Source organism: Saccopteryx leptura, chromosome 4 (assembly GCF_036850995.1).
Source record: "Saccopteryx leptura isolate mSacLep1 chromosome 4, mSacLep1_pri_phased_curated, whole genome shotgun sequence".
NCBI lineage: Eukaryota > Metazoa > Chordata > Mammalia > Chiroptera > Emballonuridae > Saccopteryx > Saccopteryx leptura.
Genome location: NC_089506.1, coordinates 90,511,535 through 90,529,856, shown reverse-complemented (window position 1 = coordinate 90,529,856; position 18,322 = coordinate 90,511,535). Strand labels below are relative to the sequence as shown.

The 18,322-nt window shown below is 34.9% G+C and overlaps 1 protein-coding gene across 3 annotated transcripts in view; it reads left to right on the top strand.

The window, feature by feature from the left end:
- Window positions 1-18,322, top strand: part of TDRD3 (tudor domain containing 3) — a 221,667-nt gene that overhangs the window by 62,363 nt on the left and 140,982 nt on the right. For all 3 annotated transcript variants that reach the window (XM_066380800.1, XM_066380801.1, XM_066380802.1), the window contains exons 2-3: window positions 1,864-1,948; window positions 6,563-6,628. In XM_066380800.1, the coding sequence (XP_066236897.1) occupies window positions 1,864-1,948; window positions 6,563-6,628 (151 nt within the window). The remainder of the gene's footprint in view (window positions 1-1,863; window positions 1,949-6,562; window positions 6,629-18,322) is intronic.

Sequence of the window (18,322 nt, the reverse complement as noted above, 5' to 3'; positions counted from 1 at the left end):
CTATCTACTGCGCCACCACAGGTCAGGCGTGCTTCACACTTTTTTACTTCTATGTTTTATGTACTCTTTCCCATTCTCCAGCTTCTCTGAGCCCTTATAACATTTGGTTTATATTATTTTGGCCTTGTATGATAGCTGTTTATGTATTGTGTTTTGCTGTATATGAATGAGCCTGTGAACCCCTTGAAGGCAGGTGTTTTATTTTCATCATTTTACTAATCATATTACTGAATTATATAGTATTTTTTACATAAATAAGGGCTTAATTAATATTTGTGGAACTGAAGTTATGATTAATGACAGATACAATCAATAGCTTTGAAGAGTGAAAAGTTAACAGGATAATAAGGAAGTTAACTTAGTCATTTTGAATTAAAGTAGATTTTAACCATCTGTGCTGACTACACACATCTGTATTTCATGGCCACCTATGTTCTATTATAACTGCTTCCCATTCATTTATTCTTGCAGACTCACCTATATAGTTAACACTTTTCACTGCCATGGCCTTAAACTTTTTTAATAGTATCTATCTAGTTTTGTTAACAGATTCTTGCTTTGATTTATATCTATACTTTACTGACTTTATCTCCTTGATCTTGTTCATAGGCTTATCAACTTGAATCTCCTGCTATTCTTTTAGTTTTTAATTTATATTTCTTTTCCCTTGCTCTTTTACTTTAGAGAACTCATTCATTGTGGTTTCCTAAAGACACATGCCCTTTGGTTGTTATCTCCAAGTAGAGCTTACCTTGACAAGTGTCTTAGAATCAACCTAACGTTGGGGGTTGAATTGCTGGCCATCAGGAATGAGCTTGAGTTAGCTGTCAGACTGGTACTCCTGTTTCTTTTTAACGAGAGCATCCCTGCAGTGGCAGTGCTTGCTGGCACCAGCAGTTTGGGTAAAGGAGTTGAAAATCAGTCAGATGCTAATAGCATTTTTTTAAAAGATTTTATTTATTGATTTTTGGAGAGAGGGGGCAGAGAGAGAAAAAAAGAGAAAGGGGGAGAAGCAAGGAGCATCTGCTTGTAGTTGCTTCCAGTATGTGCCTTGACTGGGCAAGCCCAGGGATTCGAACTGGTGACCTCAGCATTCCAGGTTGACGCTTTATGCACTGCATCACCACAGGTCAGGTTAATGGGCATTTTTATAGGTGGATTTTTTGGGGGTTGAAACCTGACTTGTAGAATTTGTCAAAGAATTTCAAAACTGACTGTGTTGAGAATGAGTAAGTAGAGATGACACTCCCTCCCTCAGATTCAGTGAACTTGAATTAATTATTACTTGCAACAGATATTTGGTTAGTTTGGACCAGATAAAAGGAATGAAGAGCAGTAAGACAGTGAGTAAAAAAAAAGAAAAAAAAAGAAGAGACAGGAAAAATAAAAGATATAAAGTAAAAATGTGCCTATTTTTGTGCTACTTAGAGTTAATAGTTGAGGGGTACTTGGTAACATAGTGGTAAAGGGGAATTGAGAAGATACTGTGAGAAAGTAGCAGAGGAAATTTCTGTTGGACTAAGTTTAAAACTATGTTGCTTTTAGTTGTTTTTGCAGCACATCTCAGTCACCAAGAGCTTAGTTTATTACCACATGTTTTAGTCAGAGATTGTATTTGTGTAATAGTACAAAGTAGTTATTCCTGAAGAATTAGAGTGATGTTTAATTGTATTAACACAGTATCCTTTTAAGGATACCAAAGAAGAAAATATGCACTGTTTTTAAACAGGGGATATCCAGGACTCTTTCCCTAGTATTTGTGGAAGCATTTCATAATGGAGAACAATTTGCATGTTGACATAAAAAGTAATTTTGATTAATTTTAATTTTAGAAAATATTAATCCATTTACTTTGTTTTACAGGTATCTTTCAGAAGAAGGCATTGAAGCTTGTATAAGTTCTCCTGACAAAGTCAATATAAATGACATCATCCTGATTGCTCTCAATGTAGGTTTTGTTTATTAACACTTTTAATCTGGAAGCTATATTCATGAATAATGTTTCACAGAATAAACTATATTTTACAAGTAATGTGGAATAATAAATATGTTTTATTTTTATTGTCCATTTTAAGTTATAGTTATGTTTATTGAATTTGGTAATCTCATATCAGCAAATTATTCAAAATGTGTTTCTTTTAATATCTATTATATGGAATCCAATGAAAAGGAAAAAATACAGTTAAAACTTTTTTTAACCCAGTATTCAGCTATAAATTTTCATAACACATTATTGGTATAACAGTTAAAACTGATCATATTCATTAAAACAAATTGCCATTTAATTCACATAGAAATTCTAGTTAGGTTATAGCTTTTTGACAATTGTATTATTATTTTAAAATAACTTTTCCTGTTCGTAAAAATAAAAATACATTGTAGAAGACTTCATAAAACACAAAAAATAAAATAAGAAAATTAAAGCTACTTATAATTACTGTTAATGTTTTGATATGTATTTTTTATAATCTTTCTCCCTCCACCCATCTGAATAGCTGTACTTTTCTATAATTGTGATTGGCTTCTGAATATTTTTTGAAGAGTTTTAAGAGTTATAAAAATTATTTTAAATTTAGATATAAGTGATATATATATATATGTATTTTGTTTTCCTGTCTTGCAGTTACCCCAGTGGGAATTTTCATGTTACATTTACAATAACACTCTATTAATCAAATTTGTATATTATGATACATAATTAAGTTCATAAGAGGCCTAACCAGGTGGTTGCGCAGTGGATAGAGCATCAGATTGGGACACAGAGGACCCAGGTTCAAAACCCCAAGGTCACCTGCTTGAGCATGTGGGGTCGCTGGCTTGTGCCCAAGATTGCTGGCTTGAGCAAGGTGTCACTCACTGTGCTGTAGCCCCATGGTCAAGGCACATATGAGAAAGCGATCAATGAACAACTAAGGAGACACAACAAAGAATTGATGCTTCTCATCTCTCTCCCTTCCTGTCTGTCTGTCCCTGTCTGACCCTCTCTCTGTCACTCTCTCTGTCTCTGTCACACACACACACACACACACACACGAAAGTTCATAAGAGAGTTACTGTCTGGCATAGTCATCATATTACTGTAGGATAGGTATAACATAAAGCAGAAATGGCAGCAACTGATAACATTTTAAATATAAATAAACATGTATATATTGCATAAAACAAATCACTTAAATTTATATTTATATAACAGAACTTGGGTTTGAACCAATAAAATTTGTTTGAATTTCCACTTTATCAGCTTCTTTCAATTTTATCAGTAAGAATAAAAAGATATATTTTGTTGTTTCTGTGCTAAGGGAATTTTAATAGGCAAGACTATTAGTTTTTTAAGTAAGCATTAATTAGAAAGTATGCAGGCTTTCTGTGTTACAAATGGATACACTCCCTAGACATTTTAACTTTCTTTGACTTATATTCAAATTAGTAAATTCTACTGTCAAAAACTGTTGTAACTAACTCTACCTTTTTATTTAAAAAAAAATCCTAAAGATGATAGGAAAGAAGTTTTGTAACAATCTTCTGCTTTTTATTTTTTAATATACTTAGATAAATAGCATTTTAATTAGGTGTGAAACTTTAAATAAAAGAGGTCAAGATGAAGTATTTGTCCTATGCACATGAGAAGTACATGATAACCATTATTTTAATGAGTTAATTAGTCTTTATAATTTTCTCTGAAATATATAGTTGAATACGCCAACCTAAGTTATCATACCATATAACAGGGGGAAAAAAAACCTTTTAATCAAAATGAAGGCTACTACGCCAATAATGTACTTTTCAAGTTTATCACTTTTAAATAAAATCAGGCATTTAGAGTATTTCTATTGAATTATTTTTTTTTCAACTTTTGAGTGGTTGTTGATCACAAGTTGAGAAAGACATATTATTGATTCTGATTGTATAAAATATTATATTTGGGGATAATGATCCATGCACAAGTTTTCTTATGCTCTTTTTCTTGTGGGGAACACACTGAGCTAGTTTCTTTAAGTTATTGAATACTATGTATTTATTGGTAAAAATTTAAAAACATATTTTTTTCTTTTAAGATTCTGTATAATATAAAATGGCTTGCCAAATAGGCATTCCATTGAACTTAACTTTGAATAAGTAGGAATCTTTTGTGTGTGTGCACACATGCATATATATTTAAAAGCTAAATATTTCTTCTTTGTAATTTTTTATGTTCAGTATAAGTGTATTTTTGGATCCATGTGTCTTAGTGATCATGATAATGATAACCTGGATTATAAAATTGTCTTTGGCCTGACCTGTGGTGGCGCAGTGGATAAAGCATCAACCTGGAACGCTGAGGTCGCTGGTTTGAAACCCTGCACTTGCCTGGTCAAGGCACATATGAGAGTTGATGCTTCCTGCTCCCCTCCTTCTCTCTCTCTCTCTCCCCCTTCTCTAAAATGAATAAATATAAAAAAGTAAAAAAAATTAAAAAAAAACAAAAAAAATTGTCTTTGTAGTACTATAAATTGACTTTGAATTTAGGATTTTTAAAGGTTTGGTAGGTCATTTTCATTTTGCTAAATATATATATATAATTTTAAAAGTTACATAATTTTAAAAGTTACGTAAACTTTTAATACATTGTCTCCTTTTAACCTGACAACTTTGTGAGATAGGTTGGGTGATTTCTACCCTCCATCCCCCCATTTAATAGTGGAGTAAGAGAATTTGTGACAATATCTAAAACCATATAAGTTAATTACAGTTTGCAGTGAGTCAAAGTTTAGAATTTTAGTGTATTGTTCATTTCTGCTTTATATCAATGCCTCATTTTAATTTAGTTTAGTTCATAATTATTGATAAAAACCATAAAATTTGTATATATTCTGTTTTCATGTATATTTAAATATTTCAGCTTTTAAGTGATTTCACAATAATGCCTATACTTTTATGAACTGTTAGTTGTTTTATTGATTTAATGGTTATATATTTTCAGATGATAAAATGTGTATGTATATATTCTCTAAAATAAACATGATAGCTAACATTAATTAAATGTTTACTCTTCGCAAGTCATGTGCCAAGTGCTTCACGTGAATTAACATTTAATCTTCGAAACAATCCTAATAATAAGGAAGGGTAGTGTAAAAAAGTATTTTTCCCCCATATGTTACTCAGTATTTTCCAAAGTGAAAAGCCTATGATTTGAAGTATGGTTTATAATTCTTTCACGCTGTTTTTGGATAGAGACTGCAAAAAGGATTAGCCTAAGCATTGTTACACAAGTGTTTGGATTTGGGGCTTAGTTTGCTGGCAGTTCCATTCGGTGAGTTAGTTCAGGAGTAATCCCTGCACTATATTGTGAAATAAATTATGAATCATGGTAGAAAAGGACTAGAAAGATCTGTGGGGATTGTATAACATATATTTCCTTCTTAAGCTCACCACGTGGATATTTCAAGTAAGAGAATATTCTGTTGTTTTAGGTGTTCAATAATAATGGATAGGTAAAACTTTCCTACTTCTCATGTGTATTCATTTCATATTACAGTAATTTTAATCATCTAGTGTTTTCTCCTTCAGTCTAACATAAATTTCTCTCTTATAATTTATCTGATTAAAGGTACTCAGTCTATTTTATTTTGCTCTTAAGGCGATGAAGGGCTGCTGTTCCTTTTGTTAAGAAATTACAAAACAATAAAAATTTATTAATCTAACCTCAAACTCTCAGTTTGCAAGATAATAGTTTAAATAATTAGGCTGTTTTCAAGGGTATTGACAGTTTTTCTCTGAACAAATTTCTTATCATTCCTTTAGTTTGTACTTCCTAAAGATGACAAAAATTCTTAAAAGCTCTGCTTTTTCTGTAGACTATATAGTTGAAGTTTTGTTTTTATGTTAGAAATGTGATGACTTCATGTTAGGCCTTCCTTAACTTTTCTTTTTATATTTTGCTTTCTGGTTTACTGACTAATATGTATTTCTGCATTTTTATGTTGTTATTTGTTCACCAACATCAATTTTTATAATTTCTTTAAGCAAATTAAATACATTTTTACTATGGGCAGGTCTTACTATAACTACTTGCTATTGCAGCATAATTGTTCCCTGAGATAATTGTATGTTTTGTAGCTTTATTATGGTATGGCACTTATAGTTTACAGAATAATATATTTTTATGTCTCTGCTTTATCAAGGTTTTCTCAGATTGAATTGTCAAAAATGTACACTTTTTATCATTTGGTTTTAGATTGTGGGGTTAATTTTTTAATAAAGCTATAGTTTACATAAAATAAATTTTTAGAATACAATAGGAAAGACTTAGTAAGTTAAAAGATTACCTAAAGAAATCTGACCAGAATTAAGGGTATCTGTATATTAATGTTCAAACTACTAGTACACTTTAAATAACAAATGTACAGGACTGTGTTATTTGAAAAGATTGTTTATATATTTAGATGTCACAATCAGCTAAAAAACATTTATTTAAATTTTGCTCCACAAACCTTAAGTAATTTTATATTTTGTTTACGATTGGATTAGATTTAGATATACTTTTCTTTATAATTATATTTTGATAATAATGTTTTTATTTTAGACAGACTTGAGAACAATTGGCAAGAAATTCCTCCCCAGTGACATCAATGGTGGAAAGGTAGAAAAGGTAAAGAAAAACGTTAACTTCCTAAGTTATGCTAACTTAAATAAATATAAATATCCACTAAATTACTGGAATTATTTTTTCTCAATAAAAACTGCAACTGCAAAATATTTTGGAGGTAAACAGGTCACAGAGTCATCATTACACTGATTTCCTATACACATGGAAAGTTATTAGGACTTAAACTTCCAAACTTTTAGTGATTTTTAAACATTTTTTTTAACTTTTGTTTTAAGAATTGTAACCATGGCCTGAGCAGTAATAGTGCCTGGATGCTGAGCTCCTTGGTTCAAAACCCTGAGGTTGCTGGCTTGACTTTGAATGTATGGTTTGAGTGCAGGCTCACCAGCTTGAATGCGGGATCATAGACATGATTCCAAGGTCACTGGCTTGAGCCCAAGGTCACTGGCATGATCAAGGGGTCACTGGCTTGGCTAGAGCACCCCTCCCCCTGTCAAGGCACATATGAGAAACAATCAATGAACAACTCACTTTTTTCACTGCCCTCCCCTTTCTGGTTTTTTCTCTCTTAAAAATCAATAAAAATATATAGTTAAAAATAAAAATGAATTATAACTATGGCATGTTTGTGTATGACTTAGCAGATATTATCAGAGCTCAGGAAAAGGAATTTTTCATATATTTTTAAGAAATACATGTTGTTTGCTCTTATTTTAATTAATTAATTAATTATTGATTTTAGCAAGAAAGAGAGAGACAGGAACATTGAGCTGTTCCTGTATGTGCCCTGACTGGGGATAGAACCGGTAACCTTTGTGCTTCAGTACGATACTCTATCCAACCAAGCTATCCAGCCAGGGCTTTTCATACCTTTTTATTTTAGTTACCTATTATCATGTTTATTTAATGATCCTATTAATATAAAAGTGTATGATTGTAAGAGAATAATATTAGGAGTAATTTGGCAAAGCGATGCATTGGTTATTTTTATCATTTTGCATTTTACATATGTATAAGTATATATATTATTATTTTTTTCAGTGATCTTTTTAATATACAAGGATACAGTTTTTAGATACCAACTGATCTGTCTTCTACTTCTTGTTCATTTCTGTTTTTTTCTTTTTATTTGAAAATGCATGTAAATTGTGTCAGCCAAGCATTTTCTCTGTGTTTTTGGCCATATGCTATTGGCCACTTTTTGAAGTATTAAAGAACATATTTATCCCTAATTTAAATAAATACTTTCAATGTGTATGTTTTGTGTTTGAATAAGTATTCTTATTTTAACACCCATTTAAAATAGTTATTGCATCTCAGATGTTTTAAATTCTAGATAACTTAAAGGTTTATTTTGTAACAAAATTTTTCATGTTTCTAAATATAAGTTCATTTATGCAATAGATTATATTTGTTTGTTTGTTTATGTATATATTTATTGCCTGGCCAAATTTCTTATTTTTATTACATTTATTCAGGTAACATTAGTTCATAAGATCATATAGGTTTCAAGTGTACATTTCTATTGAGGCAAGATAGTAAGAAACTAGGAAAATTCCTTGGCAAGTACAATGGGGAAACTGAGGCAGATAGGTGAACAGACTGGCAAACCAATTTACAGCCAGATATAGAATGTCACCTTCCTAGAGATAATATCTAGGCTTAGGTTGTATTTTAGCTCCAGGCCAGAAAAGCAGCAAAACCAGGTGGGTGATACCAGGACCATCTACCATGACTAATGACCCCTAGGGCTGACTAGTCAGTAAGACCAGGACCCTGAAAAGGCACACTGGCAAAGCTGATTAATAGTCTATTGAAATCCTCCTCTAAAATCCCAGTCTTCCCCCCCCCCCCGAATTGAGAATTGGGGAGGCAGAGAGACAGACTCCCACATGCACCCAACCGAGATCCACCTGGCAAGCCCACTAGAGGGTGATGCTCTGTCCACCTAGGGTATTGCTCCTTTGCAACTGGAGCCATTCTAGTGCCTGAGGCGGAGGCCATGGAGCCAACCTCAGTGCCCGGGCCAACTTTGATCCAGTGGTACAGGAGGGGAAGAGAGAGATAGAAAGAAGAGGGGAAGGGTGGAGAAGTAGATGGACACTTCTCCTGTGTGCCCTGGTTGGAAATTGAACCCAAGACTTCTACACGCTTTGCTGATGCTCTACCACTGAGCCGACCAGCCAGGGCTAAACTTCCAGTCCTTAAAAATCCTCAACACAAAGGACCCAGTGTGCTTTCCCTGTCAGGGAGCTTGCTCTCTCGCCTTTCTCTTCCTCTCTTCCTCTCTTCCCCCCACATGCATGTATCTCTTAAATTTTAAGGTTCCCCATGAGACTTTTAATTAGGAGAGCAATGGGCAGCAGCAGCCTGTCCTGGGCTAACCCCCTGAACCCGTCTTCAAAGTCCCTTTTCTCTTCCCAGGGAGCCAAAGCAGCCCTGCCTAAGTCCTCAGCTGTTGCCTCTTCTATTCTAGGCCTTCCCCTGTTTTTTACTGTCCCCAGCTTTAATAAACTTACCCTCAAAATCACCCAGACTCATGTTATAACATCTTTCCTGAACAAAGGCAAGAATCCACACACTATCAGCTGACCCCAGGCGCCAGGTCCCCTGTCTGGTAACACTATAATACATGATCTCTATGTTGCATTGTGTGCTCACCACCCAAAGTCAAATCATCTTCAATATCCCTGCAACTGCTTTGCTTTGGTAACCACCATCCTGTTGTCTGTCTATGAATTTCAGTTCTATATCTCACATGTGAGTGAAATCATATAGTTTGTGGCTTTTTCTGACTGACATTTTGCTTAGCACAATATTCTCAAGCTTCATCCATGTGGTTGCAAATGGTACATATTTCATCTTTTCTTATGGCTAAGTAGTATTATTCAGCCCTGAGAGAACCATAAGAGTTTCTAATCCACTCTACTTTTTGAGGCAGATATCCAGAAAAGTGGGTCGATAAACTCAGCAATTCATTTTAATATTTAACAACACTCTGTGTCAGCAAACTTTAATTATGTTTTAATCTAAATTTCTTATGCTGCAATTTAAAGTCTGTAATGTCTTTATCTTCTCTCAGGAGAAATGAGAACATCTGGTTACCTTCCCTTGGGAATAATTCTTCATATACTTGAAGACTTGTAAATGTCACTTCCACAGGTTTCTTTTTGCTAAGGCCATTTATCTTGGTTCCTTTGTTTATTCTCAGTCTCAAGCTTTATCTTTAACTTTATTGTTCTCTGAGTCCTCTCCAGTTTCTTTACTTTTTTTTTTTTTTTTTGGTTATGGTAAAGTAGTTCTCAGACTTCATTGTACACCAGAGTCACCTTGAGTCTTGGCTAAATTACAGATTCCCAGCCCGCTCCCGCCCCTACGCCACTACTGGTTTCTGATTCAGTTGCATTGGAATAGAGCCTGAGAATCTGTGTTTTCAACAAGTTTCCATAGGGTGTTGATTTTGCTTTTTTTCTCAGTATGGGATACTTAGAAACCTGCAGAGTAAAGGAACCTCAGATTAGGCGGCAATCTTGAATAACTGATGAGTGCAAAAAATTCTTTTTAGGCAAAGTAACTAATATCAAAGCAGTGTCTGCATATCGTTACACTAGTTTGCTATTTTTTGTTTTCTGTGTTCTCTTTACGTGTCTTCAGGGATTCTGAGGACCCACCTCGGCCCTAAGCTCAAGGGGATGCTGAAGATAAGACTTAGTCTGCACCCTTTCCTTTCTCAGAGCAAACCCACCTCGGCCCTAAGCTCAGGGGGTGCTGAAGATAAGACTACTCTGCACCCTTTCCTTTCTCTGAGCAGTTTTCTTTTCAAAGATTTTACACAGTGGTCTTTTTAGGATTTAACTAATAACAATAAAAAAGAACTTAAAATCTTGAAGTGTACAGCTTTCTGTGCCAAATTTTATCCTTTAAAATATTCTTTTTTTAATTTTTCCATTGGTGTGTGAGAGAGAGGGGAGGGTGGAGGGAGGGAGAGAGAAGCATCAACTCCTTGTTCCATTTAGTTGCATTAGGTTGTGTGTTTATTTACCGCTTCTTGTACATGCCCTGACCAGGGGCCAGAGGATGCTTTATCCACTGAACCACTCAGCCAGAGCCTAAAATATATTTAATGCTGTCAACGTAAGAAACGACCAAACCTGTAAGAATTTTTATAAGTTTATCGGAACCAAACTGATGACAGTTGTTAGGAAGCAAAATCTTAACAGATTGAAAAATGCTCTGGAAAAGGGCGGTTTTACCACTTATACTTGAAACCCACTGGTGATAGATTGACTAGGGAGGCGGAAGAGAGCAAAGCCGGGGAATCTCTGGAGTGGCTAAGAAGCAGAAGACACTTCTTTTAAATAGGCAGGTGTAGGATAGCTATCAGTTCATATGATAATAAGATTGAGGGGATTTGAGGTCTCTGCTCTAGTGGTAGCACCCTGAGGGATCCGGGAAAACCAGCACAAGGTGCTTTCAGTTAGGAAGTTTTAATTTCAGACCATCCGATTTGGTTACTTCTAGTCTCTGAGTTGATAAGGCCACCAAGCAGCCTCCCCTGAGTGTCAGGTTTAGTATGTTACCCGTTTTCTGTCGACAGTGCTAAGTGACTTTAGTTTATACTATTGATATATAAAATAAGCCCTTTTCACAGGAAACAAATTGAGTTGGATAACCTCTTTCTGCTCTTCTTCTTTGATTATATTTTTCTTTACCTATTTCTAGCACAAATATACTTCTCTTTACAGTATTAGTGAAGATGTTTTGAAAAATAATTTTAATAGAAATTTTAGAAGCTGATCCATAGAGATTGCTCATTTTATTAGTTAAAACTCCATACATTATAAAATATAAAACTATTTTAGTACAAATAAATATTTAAGGAATACATTTTTATATGAATTTAATTATTTGTGCTTCTTTGTAAAATAGGACTAATGCAGTAGGAGCTACTTTATTTATGCCTTTATTGAAATGCTTATTAACCAGTAGTTTGCTATGTTAATATTGACTGAATCATACAAGACAGTGGCTCCAGTCACTAAATTACTTATGTTGTAGTTCTTTTTTAACATAAATTTTAAATAAAATTTTTAAAATAAATTTATTTTAATTGGCACATAAGATACTGGGCGACATTTAATAAGCACAGTATTTGAATAAGTAATCTGCCTACTTCTTGAACATGTCATATTTTGATACAAAGTAATATTATTTTCTAGTTTTCTTTTTATATTAAAAAAGAATGAATGAAAGAGCTGGGTTACCTAGTAATATTCCAAATAGATCATACTGGAAATTAACTTTCCAAAAACTAATGTAGACATACAGCTTAAAGTATGAAATAAAGTAGTTGTCTCAGGAAGCAGAGGCTTGGCTGCGATGTATGTTGGGTGGTGTGGAGAGGGAGGATGAAGTGGTAGTTCTGGCAACACACTGGACAGAGAGATTTTAGCATCATGGGGCTGAACTTAAATCCTGATTCTCCTGCTTATTAGTTTTTGTGACTTCTGGCAAGTTATATAATCTTGCCAGATTTTTAGTTTTTATCATTCAAACATTATCTCCCTGCAGACTGAAGAAGGACACACTACACACAGTACACTGTGCATGACAAGGACTGAGGATTATGAGCAATTTGGGTTGGTTTTTCCTAGAGATCCTTATTCCCTCGCTGGGTACCTTGTTGCTGAGACAGATCTGACTGGGTTTGACCCCATCCCAATGCAGAGCTAAGTTCATCTGAGTGTGCTGGCATGAAAGCAGTCAAAAGCCCTGCTCTGACTGTTTCTACTGAGTTCCAAGCCTGCCAGTGACATTATCTTTTTTAAGAGGTGGAAAACCAAAGGAAAATGTGAGGATTGGAGATCATTTGCCCTGGTATTTCAGAAGCAACTACTTAAGAACCAAGAGGCAGGAAGAGGCTGCCTTAGGAGCCATACCAGTAGTCCATGGTTCCTTGGAAAGGGCCTCAGCCATGTGTCTTCCAGGGCCTTTGAAAGTTGATTAATTAGGCCTCAGGGTCAATACAATGTGCCAGGGAATCACCAGGACAGGGCATAATTCTCTTTGGAGGAAGATTAAAACAGTGTAGAAAGCAGTCTTCAAATTTTCTCTCCTGAATAAACAAAAAGAAATGCTCACATGCAGTGGTAGGAGTCAAATAATTTTAACAACCGGTTCTCTGCCTTAATGACCGTTTTAAAAAATTATATACTGCTTTAGCTGGATAGCTTGGTTGGTAAAGCATCATCCTGAAGCAAGAGGTTGCCGGTTCGATCCCTGGTGAGGGCACATACAGGAACAGATCAATGTTCTGCCGGTCTCTCCCTTCCTTTCTCTACAATTAATAAAATAAATGTTAAAAAAATAAATAGAAGTAACTTTAAAAATTTGTGTCTTTAAAAACAAACAACAATATACTGAAAGTTAGATTCTTCATGCATTTAATACTTACATAAGAACAATAAAAAAGGTATACAAAACTAGATTATGTTAAAAGTTTTAAAATATTAATGAAACATTATTAAATATATGTTTATAGACAAAAACTATAAAACTTATTTAAAGTATTTCCATATTGCTTCTTGATTGGCATACTCACTTGCAATTTTTTTTTTTACCTATGAACATAAGAACATTACTATGGGTGCTTAGAATATGTTGTTGCACAGATAACATGAAAAAAGAGTAAGGAATGTAAATTTGTGATTTTCACATTAGGTGACTGCCTAGCCATTCACCTTAGAGAGGACCCTGATTACAAGTGCCATTTTGACAACTGGTTTGCCGAACTCAACAAAATGTTAGGTATTGGTTATGCCCGACCAGTGCAAACCAGCTGACTCCACCACTGCTCACATGGTGTGTGTTGTTTTTATTATAATTAAGAAGACTTAGGTAACACCATATTCAGTATTTGGGGTTTTGAGAGTGGAAAGGCAGAGTGGGGAGCTGATAGATCTGTGATGAGGTAAGAAGGATGGTAAGTGATGAGTTAGAAGACAGTTAATCCTGGAAACATTGTATCTGCATCTCTTCTGTTCTAAGGCAAGTTTGGGGCCTTTAGAAGGATGTGGTCTTCTGTAGTTTGAAATTAGTCTTAATAATTGCTGTTATCACCGATTAATTTAGGAAAAACAGATTAGCAAAAAGAGCAAGTAACTTTATTATTAATGTAGTTTTGCTCAGGTTCTTTTCTCTCCTCCCCACTCACTTCTCAGCAGTACTTTGCAGTTCCTGTATCTTCTCCATGACCTTGATGGCAAAGTTTTCAGACAAATTTAAAAAGGGGCAAAAGTGGAAAGATGACATTTTCTCGAGGCTTCCGAGCCTGAAAGACTTTCCCATAAGCCGTCTGTGCTTGTTTTTGGCCATAAAGATTGTGAGAGTGGAGGGACATTTTGGGGGAAAGCCATATTTTGCATCTTCCTGTCTTGAGTTTTTGAGAGCAGGCTTTGCATTTGTCAGAAATGGCAAGGTCCTGGAACATAGTAACCTGTAAGTTAAAAATTGTGGGAGAAAGTCATTTCACAAAAGCGATAAAAGTATAATTCCTTTTAAACAGTGTAATATTTTTCATATTCTTTTCTAAGCTTAGCCTTTTTAGTTATTTTCATAGTTTTAATCTTTGAACCAAGGTGTAGAAATCAATTATAAAATACAGTTTAATGTAGAAATACTTTGTTACCCAGTCCAGCTATATGATGACCTTATGCTTTACTGTGGAGCCCTAACAGGAAAGACTTTCTGTTCTGTGTTTGCTTTTTTCATGTGAGTTCTAGGACTGACAAGTTGTATGTGCCTTTTTAAATGTGGAATTGTCATTGGAGTGCCTCTCTCAAAGCTTTGGCAATACTGGCATCAACCACAAGATGGCTTCACTGCCTTAAAATTCACACCCTTCGTCTAGAAATTAGATGTTTTCAAAAAGAAAAATAATTGAAAGAAATTTGTTTTAATTTAAGTCAAACTGCATCGTTTTGTATTCTATGCTAAATAATACAATTTGCTAGTGTTCCTTTAAGTGAGTTATTAAAATTAAACAAATACTCCTAGTTTTACTGTGCTTTATCTACAAATGCTTATTGGTAGATATTAGTACAGCTTCTGTGGAGTTTAAAAATGGCTGCAGGAAACAACATATATTGGATAGATACTCTTCTGATAATTTAAAACAAATTGTTCACCAACTGCAGTCTTACAGTGTTTTCTTTGTATGTCATTTACTGTGATTACTCTGAATGATTGCGTAAAAGAAATGAAGTGCTGTGCTGTGCACTTACTTTGATGTATAAATTGATGCTTTTTATAGGGGATTTCAAGTTTAGAAAAACCTAGCCATGATTATGTTGTCTGTTTCTGAATTACCAAGCATATATGATATACTGTTTTAAATTTTTGAAGGGGTAGAGACTTTTAGATCTTTTGGTAAATATATCACCATATTCATGATTCAGAAATTTCACTTTTATTACTGTTTGCTTTTTTTCCTTTTTTTTTTTTTTTTTTTTTACATTTAAACTCTCTTGCCTAAAAAATTCACTTGAAAAATTCAAGATCAGGATTTGGTACTACTTTCCCAAAGCCTTTTTTACTCAGTCTGTCTCCCTGATCCTGTGTACCTGTTTTCCTTTTGATCCATTTCTGGTACAAGCCTTTAGCTTATCTAGGGGAACCCTGGTTTTCAATAAACTCTTCTCTTTAATTGAGAACCTATTGTGTGCCAGGCACCACATTAAATAATTTTTATGAATTATCTATGTAGACTTCAGAGCACCACTAAAAATAGAAATGATCGCTGCCACCCCTTTTGCCTTAAGAGAGGAAGGAACTGTGACTTCCTGAGCATCAGCCCTGTTGCTACAACAGCTTCATGACAGCCCTGTGAACGCAGTGGTCGCCCCTCAGCTGCCGCCGACTACTGCTTATTCTTCAAGTCCCAGCTCCGGTGCCCCTTCTTTTCTAATTTTCTTGACCTGTTTTGAGAAGAATTAACTTTTAACAATTAATAAGCCCATTGCCCTTTATACCTACATCTGCTTTTAGTATGTAAAAAAAATTAGAATAGTTATAGAATGTATAATATAAGAAAGATGTCAGTGTGACTGAATGTAAATTCTAATTCTGCCTTACTAACTAGATACCTTTGCTTTCTATTTTCTCCGTGAAGACTCACAAATGATCCTAAATTAATAGTTTTGGAAGTAAATTAAATAGTATATTTTTTGGCATATCTGTTAAGTGCTGAAAAAATTACAGTAAAAAGACAAGGGAATACTTTATTGAGCAGTTCTTGTATGTATATGTATTTATGCTATGTTCAAAGGATGCAGAGATAACAGGACAGCGCTGCCTTGTTGGAGAATGTAGTCTAATGAGAGATTGAGAAACCAACAATGTCAATATAGCAAAACAACTGTCGTGTTAGAACTACAGACAGGGAAGGGGCAGCTCTCTCAGCTTGGTGAGGTGGGGAAGTTTGCTTTTCTTGCTAGACTGTTAGTTTCTGACAATGTAATTCTCAATGAGGGAATAGTGAGCATATTCACATTTGGGGTCATATTTACAATCTTAGGGTAAGAGGGTATGTATGTGTTTATAGGTATGCAGTTGGTCCTTGAACAGTGTGATGGGTTAGGGATGTCAAAGTCCCCTGCACAGTCAAAAATTGCATTAGCAATTTTGACTCTTCAAATACTTATCTACTAATAGCCTACTGTTGACCAGAAGCCTTACTGATAGCATAAACAGTTGATTAACACATATTTTATATATTATATATACTATATTCTTATAATAAAGTAAGTTAGAGAAAAGAAAATGCTAAGAAAATCATAAAGGGCCTGACTGTAGTGGCGCAGTAGATAAAACATTGACCTGGAATACTGAGGTAGCTAGTTCAAAACCTTGGGCTTGCCTGGTCAAGGCATATATGAGAAGCAACTACAAGTTGATGCTTCCTGTTCCTCTGCCCCCCTTTTCTCTCTCTGTCTCTCTCTTCTCTAAAATCAATAAATAAAATCTTTAAAAAAAATAAGGAAGAGAAAATGCATTTATATTATTTATTGAAGAAAATCTGCATATAGTTGGACCTGTATAGTCATGTTCAAGGGTAAACTGCATATATGTACCCACACACACACATACACACACACACACATACGTCCACATACCCTATATGTGGTATTATTTCAATTTGGGGGGAAAACACCCAAACAGTGATTTTTATGGTACAAACATAGAAAATAGAGCCTTACAAAATCATCTTGACTGGTCTGACCAGGCAGTGGCACAGTGGATAGAGCATCAGACTGGGATGTGGAGGACCCAGGTTTGAAATCCTGAGGTTGAGGGCTTGAGCATGGGCTCATCTGGCTTGAGCACAGGGTTGCTGGCTTGAGTGTGGGATCATAGACATGACCCCATGCATGGTCACTGGCTTGAGCCCAAAGATCACTGACTTGAAGCCCAACACCACTTAATTGAGCCAAGGTTTCTGGCTTGAGCAAGGGGTCACTCATTCTGCTGTAGCCCCCGGTCAAGGCACGTATAGAAAGCAATCAATGAACAACTAAGGTGCTACAATGAAGAATTGATGCTTCTCATCTCTCTCCCTTCCTGTCTGTCTGTCTGTCCCTGTCTGTCCCTCTCTCTGACTCTCTCTGTCTCTGTCAAAAAAATAAACAAACTCTTCTTGACTGATAACAATACATAGAAGATGAGTATAGTAGACACCTAGAATTCTTATAACCTGAATTCGCTTCCTGTGTTTGAGGAAAATTTTCCATTTTCAGAGCCTTGGTGGTGAAGAAGAACATGCCAGATTCTTTTTCCCCAGCCTCCTTTGTCATGCATGTATGCCTCAGTTCTGCTATCAGATGTAGCTGCTCTGTACTTGGGCTAGTCACACAAAAAAGCCAGAACTGTGGTGAATCCTCTCTGATAGTAGTATAAGCGCAGCAAGAGTGAATTTCTAGAGTAAGTGTCCAGGGCCAGTGAGATCCGTGGCACAAGGTGGACATCTAGATGCTTGTAATATGCTGAATCCAGCTTTTCAGCAGATGAACTCTGAATGTCAGCATCTCTTCCCAATTCAGAGTTCAGCATCATTTAGTTGGTGGTTGAAATCAGTCCTGGAAACTGGAATATATACTGCTCACAAAAATTAGGGGATATTTCAAAATGAATATGAAGCAATAAAATATCCCCTAATTTTTGTGAGTAGTGTACTAGTGTACTACGAATTAGGGCTTCGTCCCTCAGCTCCCCATCCCGTAACTGTTTTACCAACATACCATTTGTTTTTGAGTGTTTTTCTTACTATGTAGGCTGTAGACCGAGTTCTCTAATTCTCCTCACATTTCACTGAACTACCCAATGCCTTAATTTCAAAATATTACATAAATTACTTGAACCATTTTAATGTAATATCTGATATATAAAAACATACATGTTTTGAAGCTTAATGAAGTGAGCACCTGGGAAGCCTCAGCCTAATGTAGTAACTAGAACATACAATATTCTGCCTTCTTATGTGTCCTCTTTGTCCTGCAGTACCAAGAAATGATCATTGTGAATTTTGAATATAGCTTTTCTTGACTTTTTAAAATATTTTAATTACATATATAATTATTCCTAAAAAAATATGTTGTTTTGTTTTTAAACTTTACAAAATGATAGCTTATTGTCTGCTGTAACTTTTATCATTCAATGTCATGGCTCTAACGTATGTCCACA